This window comes from Cnephaeus nilssonii (genome assembly GCF_951640355.1).
Source record: "Cnephaeus nilssonii genome assembly, chromosome: 3".
Classification (NCBI taxonomy): Eukaryota; Metazoa; Chordata; class Mammalia; order Chiroptera; family Vespertilionidae; genus Cnephaeus; species Cnephaeus nilssonii.
This window is the reverse complement of record NC_137074.1, coordinates 7,521,222-7,533,870: the sequence shown is the minus strand read 5'-3', so window position 1 is coordinate 7,533,870 and position 12,649 is coordinate 7,521,222. Positions and strand designations below refer to the sequence as shown.

The following is a 12,649-nucleotide window of genomic DNA, read 5'->3' as shown; positions in this document are numbered from 1 at the left end:
AATCCTATATTTCTTTCTAAATAATAACAATACTAACTTGTATTATTTTTCCTCTGAATTTGCCGTAACGTAAGTCGTAAGTGTCACTTTCAAAGCCGGCGCTAGACTTCTTGCCGCCACTATAAAATATAAATAATACGAGTACTGTCTGCTAAATTCAAGAAAATTTATGTAGTAACCCTGCCCTGTGGAGGAGCCTGCCCTGAGGAGAAGCCTTCTCTGTGGAGAAGCCTGCCTTTGGAGTAAGCCTGTCCTGGGGAGAAGCCTGCTCTGTGGAGGAGCCTGCCCTGCAGAGGAGGCTGCCCTGCTAGAAGCCTGCCCTGCAGAGGAGCATGCCCTGAGGAGAAGCTGCCCTGTGGAGAAGCCTGTCCTGTGAAGGAGCCTGCCCTGCAGAGGAGCTTGCCCTGCTGAGGAGGTTGCCATGAGGAGAAGCCTGCCCTGAGGAGAAGCCTGCCCTGAGGAGAAGCCTGCCCAGTGGAGGATCCTGTCCTGTGGAGAAGCCTATCCTGTGGAGAAGCCTCCCTTGCAGAGAAGCCTGCCCTGTGGAAGAGGCTGCCCTGTGGAGGATCCTGCCCTGTGGAGGAGCCAACCCTGAGGAGAAGCCTACCCTGCGGAAGAGGCTGCCCTGCAGAGAAGCCTTATCTATGGAGTAACCCTGCCCTGAAGAGGAGCCTGCCCTGTGGAGAAGCCTGCCCTGAGGAGAAGCCTGCCTGCGGAGGAGCCTGCCCTGAGGAGGAGCCTACCCTGTGGAGGAGCCTGCTTTGCAGAAGAGGCTGCCCTGAGGAGATGCCTGCCCTGCAGAGGAGCCTGCCCTGTGGAGGAGCCTGCCCTGCGGAGGAGCCTGCCCTGAGGAGGAGCCTGCCCTGTGGAAGAGGCTGCCCTGTGGAGGAGCCTGCCCCGAAGAGAAGCCTGCCCTGAGGAGAAGCCTGTCCTGGGGAGGAGCTTGCCCTGCGAGGATCCTGCCCTGTGGAGAAGCCTGCCTTGTGGAGGAGCCTGCCCTGCGGAGGAGCCTGCCCTGTGGAAGAGCCTGCCCTGCAGAAGAGGCTCCCCTGAGGAGAAGCCTGCCCTGAGGAGAAGCCTGCCCTGCGGAGGAGCCTGCCCTGAGGAGGAGCCTACCCTGTGGAGGAGCCTGCTTTGCAGAAGAGGCTGCCCTGAGGAGATGCCTGCCCTGCAGAGGAGCCTGCCCTGTGGAGGAGCCTGCCCTGCGGAGGAGCCTGCCCTGAGGAGGAGCCTACCCTGAGGAGGAGCCTGCCTGTGGAGAAGCCTGCCCTGCGGAGAAGCCTGCCCTGTGGAGAAGCCTGCCCTGCGGAGGAGCCTGCCCTGCGGAGGAGCCTGCCCTGTGGAAGAGCCTGCCCTGCAGAAGAGGCTCCCCTGAGGAGAAGCCTGCCCTGAGGAGAAGCCTGCCCCGTGGAGAAGCCTGCCCTGTGGAGGAGCCTGCCCTGTGGAAGAGGCTGCCCTGTGGAGGAGCCTGCCCTGCGGAGGAGCCTGCCCTGTGGAGGAGCCTGCCCTGAGGAGAAGCCTGCCCTGCGGAGGAGCCTGCCCTAAGGAGGAGCCTGCCCTGCGGAGCAGCCTGCCCTGAGGAGGAGCCTGCCCTAAGGAGGAGCCTGCCCTACGGAGGAGCCTGCCCTGTGGAGGAAGCTGCCCTGTGGAGGAGCCTGACCTGCGGAAGAGCCTGCCCTGTGGAGGAGCCTGCCCCGTGGAGGAGCCTGCCCTGTGGAGAAGCCTGCCCTGTGGAGGAGCCTGCCCCGTGGAGGAGCCTGCCCTGTGGAGAAGCCTGCCCTGAGGAGAAGCCTGCCCCGTGGAGGAGCCTGCCCTGTGGAGAAGCCTGCCCCGTGGAGGAGCCTGCCCTGAGGAGGAGCCTGCCCTGTGGAGAAGCCTGCCCCGTGGAGAAGCCTGCCCCGTGGAGGAGCCTGCCCTGTGGAGGAGCCTGCCCTGCGGAGGAGCCTGCCCTGCGGAGAAGCCTGCCCTGAGGAGAAGCCTGCCCCGTGGAGGAGCCTGCCCCGTGGAGGAGCCTGCCCCGCGGAGGAGCCTGCCCCGCGGAGGAGCCTGCCCTGTGGAGGAGCCTGCCCTGAGGAGAAGCCTGCCCTGAGGAGAAGCCTGCCCTTTGGAGGAGCCTGTCCTGTGGAGGAGCCTGCCCTGTGGAGGAGCCTGCCCTGTGGAGGAGCCTGCCCTGAGGAGAAGCCTGCCCTGCGGAGGAGCCTGCCCTGAGGAGAAGCCTGCCCCGTGGAGGAGCCTACCCTGTGGAAGAGGCTGCCCTGTGGAGGAGCCTGCCCTGCGGAAGAGCCTGCCCTGTGGAGAAGCCTGCCCCGTTGAGAAGACTGCCCTGTGGAGGAGCCTGCCCTGTGGAGAAGCCTGCCCCGTTGAGAAGCCTGCCCTGAGGAGAAGCCTGCCCTGTGAAGGAGCCTGCCCTGTGGAGGAGCCTGCCCTGCGGAGGAGCCTGCCCTGTGGAGAAGCCTGCCCTGAGGAGAAGCCTGCCCTGTGGAGGAGCCTGCCCTGAGGAGAAGCCTGCCCCGTGGAAGAGGCTGCCCTGTGGAGGAGCCTGCCCTGCGGAGGAGCCTGCCCTGAGGAGGAGCCTGCCCTGTGGAGGAGCCTGCCCCGTGGAAGAGGCTGCCCTGTGGAGGAGCCTGCCCTGTGGAGGAGCCTGCCCTGAGGAGAAGCCTGCCCTGTGGAGGAGCCTGCCCCGTGGAGGAGCCTGCCCTGCGGAAAAGCCTGCCCTGTGGAGGAGCCTGCCCTGTGGAGGAGCCTGCCCTGCGGAGAAGCACTCCTGCGGAGGAGACTGCCCTGTGGCTGAGCCTGCCTGCGGAGGAGGCTGCACTGCCCTGAGGTTGTCTGTCCCGGCCTGCCCCTCAGCACCTGGGCTCCTTTCCCTCTCTCACTGCATCTAACATGTGTGCACAGCCTCTGGGGCTCAGCCCGCTCCAGGATGGACACGTGCAACATCGGGCTGGCAGGATATTTGAAACGTAACACTGCTGTCTGTGTTAGGCTCTGGGGCTGCCTGCCAGGGCTGATTCCCCGCCCCGCCCTGCCCTGCCCCGCCCTGCCCTGCCCTGCCCTGCCCTGCCCTGCCCTGCCCTGCCCTGCCCAGCCCCACACAGGCCTCTGAGGACAGGACAGACAGGAAGCTGCTCTGAGCGTTCCCAGGAGAGGCAGGGAGGGTGTTGTCCTCCGTCCTCTGGCACAGGGAGCCCTGGGGGAGCCTAGCACAGTGCTGATCTGCCAGAAGGGACTCCTCCTTTTTCAAATGATTTTACAAACAAGTAAAGGGAACACAAACTGCTCGTTGTAAGGAAATACCACTGGCTCCCTGTGCGGCTCTCTGTGTCTCCCTGCTCCAGTCTCCAGTGCTGGACCCCACTCCCGGGGGTCAGGGTGCGTCCCCCAGAGCTCCGCATCTCCAGCCCGGCCGCAGCAACCAGGCCCTCTGCAGATGTGTGCTGCTCAGCTTCCCACTGTCTGGACCATGAAGGTGACCTCAGTGACGGGCTCAATGTCTGCTGCCTGCTGGGTGTGTGGGTGGCCAAGGCAAGGACTCTGCTGCCACCTGGTGGTGAGTGTTGGAATCGCATGTGGTTATCTGCGCTGGTCACTTGCTCGCAAGTCCAGTCCACCACCCTCATGAACTGGGGAGGACGGCAATATGATCCTCAGGAACAGGGGTCCTCAAACTTTTTAAACAGGACAGTTCACTGTCCCTCAGACCGTTGGAGGTCCGGACTATAGTTTAAAAAAAACTATGAACAAATTCCTATGCACACTGCACATATCTTATTTTGAAGTAAAAAAACAAAACGGCAAAAACACCCGCATGCGGCCCGCAGGCCGTAGTTTGAGGATGCCTGCTCAGGAGGGTTGATAAATATGCCCGAGGGGTTGAGTCCTGCTTTGGGGTCAGGCAGATGGGGTGGGTCCTGGCCAGGCCATCGCCAGTGGGGAACACCAGACAAGGGACTCAGCCCTGAAATCTGGATCTCCCCCCTAACAGCTGAGCCCCATGCAGGCTTCTGGGGGGGCTAAGTGGGGGTACCAGGCTCCAATGTGATTGGCAGAGCAGCTGGCACACAGTAGGTGTGCAGTGAATGTTTTCCTACTACTGCTGCTTAAAGTGGTAACGAGGGTCCAGCAGGTGTTATGGCTCTTTCTTGCTCCAAAACCCGTGACTCCATTCAAGTCTCATCTTGGGTGGGAGGAGAGAGTGACCCTGGGATCAGAGAGGCAGCTTCAGAGAGACCTCTGCCTGCTCATTCCTGTGCCCAGAGAGGCGGCCACTGCTTTCCAGAATCTCCCAGGTTTGCTGGCCACAGGCATCACCTGGGGATTACTAAGAACACAGACTCCTGGCCTCCAGCCCTGCACACTTCCATCCGGGGGTCCGGGTGGGGCCTGTGAATCTGTATTTATAAGCACTCTGGGAGGGTCACAAGGGCCAGCGGTTTTGGGGGAGACTGGCCACCCTCATCTTTAAGGTTTTTGTAGTGGGAACAGCCAGGTACCCAAGAGTGGGTGGGGCCTGGCTCTGGTGGCCTAGGCCTGTCTGGGGTGCCCCTGAGGGGAGAGTGACAGAGATGGACGAGGTGAGGGTGAGCGAGGGCCGGCCAGCGGAGACCCGGCAGCAGCAGGTGTGCAGGCTCTGAACCCGCCCAGGGGATGCGCCCCAGGTCTCACAGGTAGACTAGCTGAGCTGAAGGAGGAGGGGGAGGGTGCAGACAGTCCTCTGGGTTCTTCCTGCAACAGCCCGAGGCCTGATGTTGGGCAGGAACCTCTGATGGTGTCAGACTGCCCCCTGGAGCTGGAAGGGCCAATGTGTGGGTCTGAGGAAGTCGGGGATCATTCCAGGATGGGGGGCTATCTTGGCTCCCCTGCCTGGGCTGGGCCCCGGCACTCCCTGCAAATCCCCAGGGAGCGTGATCCAGGATCTGTGAGCCTAGCGCCACTGTCACCAGAGGCCCAGTGTCTTCAGGCCCGCAGCAGTCAGCTCAGCCCCCGCACAAATACACAGGCGGGGCCTTACACAGCAGAAGTGTGTGGCCTCCCAGTCTGGAAGCTGGAAGTCCAAGACCAAGGTGTCTGCAGGGCTGGTTCCCCTGAGGCCTCTCGCCTTCAATTGCAGTTGGCTGTTTCCTCCCTGTGTCCTCACCTGGTCGTACCTCTGTGTGTGACTTTGTCCTAACCTCTTCTTATAGGGACACCCACCTGTTGGAACAGGGTCCACCTAGTGACCTTCATTTAACTGGAACCATCTCCAAATACAGCCACACCCTGAGGTGCTTAGGGCCTCAATGGGGGACACAGCTCAGCCATGACAAGGCCTAAGCAAGGACTGCAGTGACCACAGGACCACGGGCACCTAAGGACAGCTCGGTTATGGCTGCAGCCGCACCCAACAGGACCCCGAGCCCCTACTTTGGGTTCGATGACACGTCAGGCTGCGCAAAAGTGACAGCGTCTCTAAGGACAGCCGGTCTGAGGAGACTCGGGAGGAGCGAGGAGCTCAGAGACTCCGGCCCAGCCCCAATGCAGAGGCCACTTTTGCCTCCCACACGAGGCTCCCCATGTTCTTTGTGGGTATGGATTAACTGGCAGGAGTGGGGGGCCTTCCTGCAGGAAGGAGGGGTGGGTGGGGTAGGAGGAATCTGGGGAAACTCCCACAGGGGTGAGGGCCCTTCTTTGGATGGGGGCCAAGCCCAGAGTGATAGAGACACAGGGGTGTGTGCATGTGTGCGTGTGTGTCTGTGTGTGTGCATTGCTCTCCACTTAAAATGACAGCACACTGATGCGTGTGGAAAGGAATCACTTTGGGAAATTTTTTTTTCGTGTGTCCTCCCTTCTGGGGGTCTAGTTTGTATCAAAAAGAGGGGCACCGCCCGAGGGCAGTCCCCTGGGCTCCCCGGGAGAGGACCCTTTACCCGGCCTGACCAAAGAGGCAGAGTCCATCCGGCCACAATGTCTGCTGTCCCATCTGGCCACACACCTCAGCCTCTCTGTGGTCACTGCACCTGCCAGGGCCCCTGGCTGAGCCACCCCTGCCCTGAGGCTGTGGGCCCCAGGCCTTGTCTCGTGGCCACCTTAGGGAGTCAGGTGAACACTGAGCTCCTGCTCCTGGTGAGGGCGCTCAGCTCTGGTCTCCCCACACCCCCAAAGACCCCGAGCCTTTTTCAGGGGGAGGAGGCAGTGGGGTGGTGCCTCCCCTGGGGGAGCCAGGGCCTGGTGCCAAATAGAGGTGGATGCGTCCTGCCACGCCGGATGCTGTTTCTCATCCCTTAGGAATCCAGGGGGTAGGATCCCTAAAGCTCATCCCAGGGGAGCCCGGAGAGCAGCCCTCGGGGCGGGCATGGGGCGGGGCAGAGGGCAAGGCCCCGCCTGGCACCCAGTTCCCAGGAGCCCAGGGGACAGAGCCTCCCAGCTTCTTCCCTCCCCGCATTCTGAAAACCTCTCCCTCCTGTGAAGCCAGGCAGGGACTGGAAGCAGGAAGTGACAGGTCCCTTAGAAATGAGACAGAACAGGAACAGGTGAGTCATGTCCTCCCCCTCACACCCCCGCTCTGCGCTGTGTCGCCCCTTCTCCACGACTCCCCCCTCTGCCCGCACGGAGACAGCAGGGCCACCAGGCGGCGGGTGCTGTGTCACCTGCTCTTTATTGACTGCCACAGGCTGCCCTGTCAGGGGTGCCAGACGCCCAGGGGCGGAGTGCAGGGGGGAAGGAGGAGGGAGGGCGGTCTGAGAGAAGCGGGCTGCTGAGGGCCGGGCACACGGGCCTTCACGGGTCGGCCCCTGGGGGCCGGGGACACGTGGCAGGCCCACGCCGGGCCCTGACGCGGGTGCCCGCTGCCGCGGTCAGATGCGCCTGGCTGGGAGGCACCCGGGGATGGCCGGCACGGCGGTTCTCTGGCCTCCGTCAGCCGAGGCGGCCTGCGTCCCCCAGGAGGACGGGCACTTGTCTAACGGAGCTGGGATGGCTGTCACTCCCACCAACTGGCCGGTGTTGGGATCTGGGTCACCCTGAGGTCGCAGCACCTCCGACCGAGGTCCCAAACCCTCCAGGCTACGGTCTCAAACCCTCACTCCCTCGGAGAAGAGGAGAAGGAAACGAGAAAGAGGAAAGCGAAGGAAGACAAAGGCCCCGTTTCTGGGGCTCCCCATGGATGGTCGCAGGGGCAGCAGCGGGTGGCAGGGGCGCGAGGCCCAGCTCAGGACGAGGGGGCAGAGCCGGGTTTCTCCTCCCGCGACACGGGGATCGCTCGGTCGCTGTGGCCCGCATCCCCAGCAGATGCGACCTTGGGACCAGAGAAGGTCAGCATGCCGTCGGCAGACAGGGAGCAGGAGAGAGCCGACTGGTCCACGTTGGAAGGCAGGCGGTAGCGGCGGTGGAACTCGCGGGAGATGTAGCCATGGTCGTCCTGGGGGGCGAGGCGGGCACCGTCAGGGAGGCCACCAGCCCCTACCGCGGGGGCAGCAGCCCCACAGGGAGTAGGGCCTCCTGGACAGCACGAGGGTCAAGCCCATGGCCTCTCCCAGGCAGAGCGGGGAGGCGGGGCTCCTGCTGAGATCCGCCTACCCCCACCCCATCCCCTCCATCCCCCCAACCCCCATCTCCTCCACCCCCGCCTCCCTCCACAATGGTCCTGCCTGCCCAGGCCCTTCACTGCCAAGGAGTTGGCTCTAACTAACTTCTCTCTGAAATCTCATGACTGATCTGCTCCTGCCCCGGGTCAGGTATCCCTGTCCCTGTGACCCCACAGGCTGCTCGGGCTCAGGGTCCCTGGATCCACCTGAGGGTCAGAAAGCCCCAGCTAAGCACAGGAACCCACTCTCCTAGGCGCGCTAGCCCACATTCGGCCCCTGGGCCCCGTCCCTCCTCCAGGTGGGAAGGCTGAGAGCCCTCCGGGGAGGAGCATCCTGGGCTGAGCTGGCTAAACAAGTGGCATGGACAGTGGCCACCCCCCCCCCCCCCCCCCGCAACACCCACGGCTCCTCCAGACATCGACGGAACCCCTGGTCTCTGACCCCGGCCACGAGAAGCTGGCGCTGCCAGCATGGTGCCCGCAGGCCCCCCGTCCTGTCCACTTCACGTGGGGACAGTGCATGCCTGTGACCGCCCGTGGGCCTTCCCAGCTCTGCCGGAGACCCTGCCCCCCCCCCCCCAGCTCCAGTGCCCAGGCGCCCTTACACCCCAGCCCGCCTTGGCTGCAGGACTGGGCAGGCCAAGGGCCTCCCTGAGCCTGGCCGTGCCACCAGCCAACTCAAGATAATGGGGCGCTGGTCGTGAAGGGCTGCCGAGAGGTGACCGTGTAAACACACACAAAGCGTCTGCAGCACCGACGAGTGCCAGCTACGCTGTCGTCACCACTCGCCCTCCAAAGCTGGGCGCGTGACAAAACCTGAGCCCGCCAGCTTGGTGCTCGGCATTTCAGCGGGTCGTCCTAACCCCACCCCATCCACAGGTGGTCTGGAGGGAGCAGGACAGCCCCAGGCCTTCGCCAGGCTGCTGGGCCTGCGAGGGCTCAGATCCCCGCCCCCACTGGGCGGCAGCTAGGCTGAGGAGGAGGGACGCCCCCCCGCCCCCCGGAGAAGCCTGGATCCCGGAGCCCTGGGGCGGCCCTCTCACGGCTCGGGGCTCGGCCTCACCTGCCTCTCGCTGTGCTTGCCGTGGATCTCCACGAAGTCCTCCTGCACCTTCACGGTAAGGTCCTCCGGGGAGAAGTGCTTCACGTCCAGGAAGATGGCAAACTTGTCCCGGTCGGATCGGACCTGGAACCCAAACGCCCGTGTGGGTCTCCCTGGGCTGAGGCTCAGGGAGGGGAGTTGCTGCTGTGGTCCCTGCCGGGCCGGCCAGAGTGGCCAGGGTGGAGTGGCCGGCGGCTCCGCCCCCAACCATCAGGACAGAAACTGCGGGTCACAGCTCTGGCCTCTCCTTAGACACACGCAGGGGACCAGTGACCGAGGCTGTGTGGACACTCGGCTGACAGCCAGGCCTGGTGCAAGGAGTGGTGTCTGTGGATGTCTGGTTGGTAGCGAGCCCACTGGCTGGTTGCAGCCGAGCATCTGTTGTAGGATGGATGGCTGGTTGGCTAGTGGTTGGCTGGCTGTTGTTGGTTGGGTAAGGTTGGTTGTTGGCTGGCTGTTGTTGGTTGGGTAAGGTTGGTTGTTGGTTGGCTGGCTGGCTGGTTGGGTAAGGTTGGTTGTTGGTTGGCTGGCTGGCTGGTTGGGTAAGGTTGGTTGTTGGTTGGCTGGCTGGCTGGTTGGTTTGGGTAAGGTTGGTTGTTGGCTGGCTGGCTGGGCGGGTGGACCTAGCACCTGGACTAAAGCTGCATAAGGTAGAAAGGCCCAGGGCCCTGTCCTTTCCCATTGACTGGCCGCGCCCAACAGCCCACGAGGTGGCTGCCACCTGCACTCAGAACCTGTGTTTAGGCTGTTCTGGCCGCTGGGGTAGATCCGCGTGTGTCAGCTCTGGGCAGGCCTGCGTTCAACCAGGGTGAGGAGTGCCCAGCCCTCCGGCCACTTAAGGCCCCTGGAATCGCTTGGCCTGGCCCTGCTACTAGTAAGGCATCAGGGGTGAGTTAATGAAATGTCTGACCCAATAGAGCAGCTCATTTTTAAGTTGATCATTCCGTATGGCCACGAGTGATGTTATAAATACCCAATGGCCCTTGGCATTGGCAGGAGGAAGGTCCCTCCCCTGGCTTAGAGGGTGGGCAGACCTGGCACCCAGCACTCGGGGCCTGGGGTCCGTCTCAGGGAGGGAAGACGGGTGGCTCTCGCTGCCTTGGGCACCTGGGCAGGTGCGGGATGAGCCCACTCTCCACCTCTCCGCTGGCCGACCCGGGCTTCCCGTAGGCCCTCCGCTCGGGACCTGGGCAGCCCCCACACCCAGGCTTCTGCTGCTGACCACACAGCTCGCGTCGGCCATCGAACTTGCCTTGGTGGGGTTGCTCTTGGGGCTTCCAGCATGTGGTTGGTGCATTACAAACCACATATGGGTCATGAGCTGATGGAGGAAAAGACAGCGGTCGGGCCCAGGCAGGCTCCCTCTCGACCCCTCCCCAGAGGCACCGGAGGCTCTGCTGTAGGGGAACTGGGGCGAGGGGGAAAGTGGCCCCGCAGCTGTCGCCAGGCACTCCACACAGTAGGAGAGAGCTCGCAGCTCCGGGGCAGCCCTCAGAAACCCCAGCCGCTGCTCCTCCGGGCACCACACCCGGCCCTCCCCGGCCAGCCCTCACCTCGGAGATGCCGGAGTCCAGCGCGGTGCGGAACAGGGACTGGCGGTAGTAGGGGCTGACGGTGGAGGACAGGAAGGGCAGCAGGTCGCACTCGAAGAGGCCCTCGCCGAAAAACTGGTCGAAGAGGCGGCTGGGGAGGAAGGGGCCCAGGGCGCGCCTGAGCCAGGGGTGCTGGATGGCGATGTCCATGGTGGGCGTCGGGGCTGCAGGACCCGGGACTCAGCAGGGCCTCTGGGCAGCGCAGTGGGGAGCCGGGCGCGGGCCCTGCCTATATACACGCCCGGGACAGGATGCAGGCGTCAGGGGATTCGTCCGAAAGCGTGAGCTCAGGAGGGAGGCTGCCCAGTCAGCAGAAACGGGGCCTGGCTGAGAGCCCGCCACTCCCAGCCGGGCGCTGACCGCCACTCCCAGCAGCTCTCCTAGCGGCTCTCGGCCACCCCTCCTCGTCTGGGGGACAGTGAAGGCTCATCCCTCCCCCCGGATGCATTCCTGCTGTCTGCCTACGTGGTCCTGTGTGGTCATGGCCACCCTCCCTGTGGGCGCTCAGACCCGTGTCACAGACGAGGAAACTAAGACACAAGGCTAGACACGTGGCCCCCAACCCCACAGCTACCAGGTGAGGGCACACTGATTGTCAAAACAGAATTACCTCGCCCGAGCCAGTTTGGCTCAGTGGATGAAGCGTCAGCCTGAGGACTGAAGGATCCCGGGTTTGATTCTGGTCAAGGGCATGTACCTTGGTTGCAGGCACAACCCCAGTAGAGGGTGTGCAGGAGGCAGCTGATCAACGTTTCTCTATCATCGATGTTTCTAACTATCTATCCCTCTCCCTTCCTCTCCGTAAAAAAATCAATAAATTTTTTTAAAAAACCAGAATCACCTCTATTCTTCCTGCTAACAAAATTGATGCACATCTGTAGTTGTGAAATTTGTCATTTCTGTCTCAGGAAAGACAGAAAATACCGAGCAGTGAACAGGCCTGTCATTCCGGCACTGGGGGGCCCTGTCGTGGGGTCTGTGTGCATCCAGACGGGCCGGCAAGTTCACTGTTATGAACATGGAACAGCCCTGGACCTTCCCCCGTGGGTTCACCCTGGTGTCGACCCTGCTGCTGTGTCCTTCCTGGGCACGCCGTCCCTTCAAGCAGGCGCCCCGTCCGGCCTGCCACCGTCGTGCGGGCACAGTGATCGGCAAGGCCTGCTCCTTCTTGGCTTCTCTCCTGTGGCCTGTCCGCTTATCGCTCCCCCGAGGGGACCTGCCACCCCTCAGTTTTTAGACGTTTGATGTGTCCCAGGGTTAAGGCTTTTGGAGTTCGTAGGTAGCGTGGCCTCTGGGGAGCGCTGTACTCACTCACACCCACCCACAGCAAAGGAGAATGCCGTTCCCACCCCCGCGAGCGTGGTGATGGGCAATCAGATGGTGAGAAGTTTCTTATTCATCTTTGTGCCTCCCCAGTCAAACCATGTGTGTGGGACGCACGCACCCCCACAGGCACCCTCACAGCCACCCCCACAGCCACCCTCGCGGACCGTCCCACTCGCAGTGTCTCCGAGCCCCGCTCAGCCTGCCCTCAGCAGCTTGGCCTTCTGCAGCCGGGCGCTGACCCTGGCCCCTCACACAAAGGCCGCGATGTGCTTGGTCTGCAGGATTCCCGTGAGGCCAGCAGTCTGCCGCGCAGGCACAAAGCCCAGCACCTGATTTTCCGCTCCAGGGCGCAGCAGGGCTCCGGCAAATCCGCACTGTGTGGGCGACGGGCATTGCTGTGAGTCAGCAGGAATGCATTCAGCTCACCGACTCAGTGAGGTCGGCGGGCTGCCTGCACAGCCCACTGCCAACCCTGCCACGACCCACCATGTCCTGGAAGCCGGCCATGGCCTGCCAGCCCCTTCCATCTATCTTTCATCTATCTATCTATCTATCTATCTATCTATCTATCTATCTATCTATCTATCTATCTATATCTATCTATCATCTATCTATCTATCTATCTATCTATCTATCTATCTATCTATCGTCTGTCTATCCATCTGTCTATCATCTATCTATCTATCTATCTATCTATCTATCTATCGTCTGTCTATCCATCTGTCTATCATCTGCATATTCACCATTTATCTATTTATCTGTCATCTAGATAACTAGCTGTCATCTGACCTCCTTCTTTGAGAAACTCGGTCTTTGTTCTTGGCCTTCCGCTGATGGACTGAGGCGCACCCGCCACACAGATTATGGCGAGGAATCTGCTTTCCTTGGAGTCGCTGACTTACACACACACCTTCTCATACACACACCTTCACACGGCAGCATCTAGATCAGTGTTCGACCACACAGCCGGGCCCCACGGCCCAGCCACGGTGACACGTAACATTAGCCGTCACTCCTGGGGGCCCTCGTTGCTGTGCTCAAAGCCGTGGGGACGGTGAGTGCTAGAGC

The 12,649-nt window shown here is 62.4% G+C and overlaps 2 protein-coding genes across 4 annotated transcripts in view; both read right to left on the bottom strand.

The window, feature by feature from the left end:
- LOC307096082 (cystathionine beta-synthase-like) overlaps positions 1-12,649 on the bottom strand; it is a 54,720-nt gene that overhangs the window by 2,296 nt on the left and 39,775 nt on the right. The gene's annotated exons all lie outside the window — the stretch shown is intronic.
- On the bottom strand, positions 5,585-11,035 carry CRYAA (crystallin alpha A). 3 transcript variants are annotated; one of them, XM_079765639.1, is made up of 4 exons: positions 10,217-11,035; positions 9,898-9,984; positions 8,625-8,747; positions 5,585-7,396 (listed from the first exon to the last, which is right to left on the bottom strand). In XM_079765639.1, exons 1-4 carry the CDS (start codon positions 10,403-10,405, stop codon positions 7,187-7,189), a joined length of 609 nt encoding a protein of 202 aa, XP_079621765.1. In that variant the 5' UTR covers positions 10,406-11,035; the 3' UTR covers positions 5,585-7,186. The 3 variants fall into 3 exon arrangements, 2 of the variants coding, with proteins under 2 accessions (XP_079621765.1, XP_079621764.1); XR_013813241.1 differs by having other exon boundaries at positions 7,372-7,396; positions 8,625-9,984; positions 10,217-10,484; positions 10,866-11,035; XM_079765638.1 differs by lacking the exon at positions 9,898-9,984 and having other exon boundaries at positions 5,587-7,396.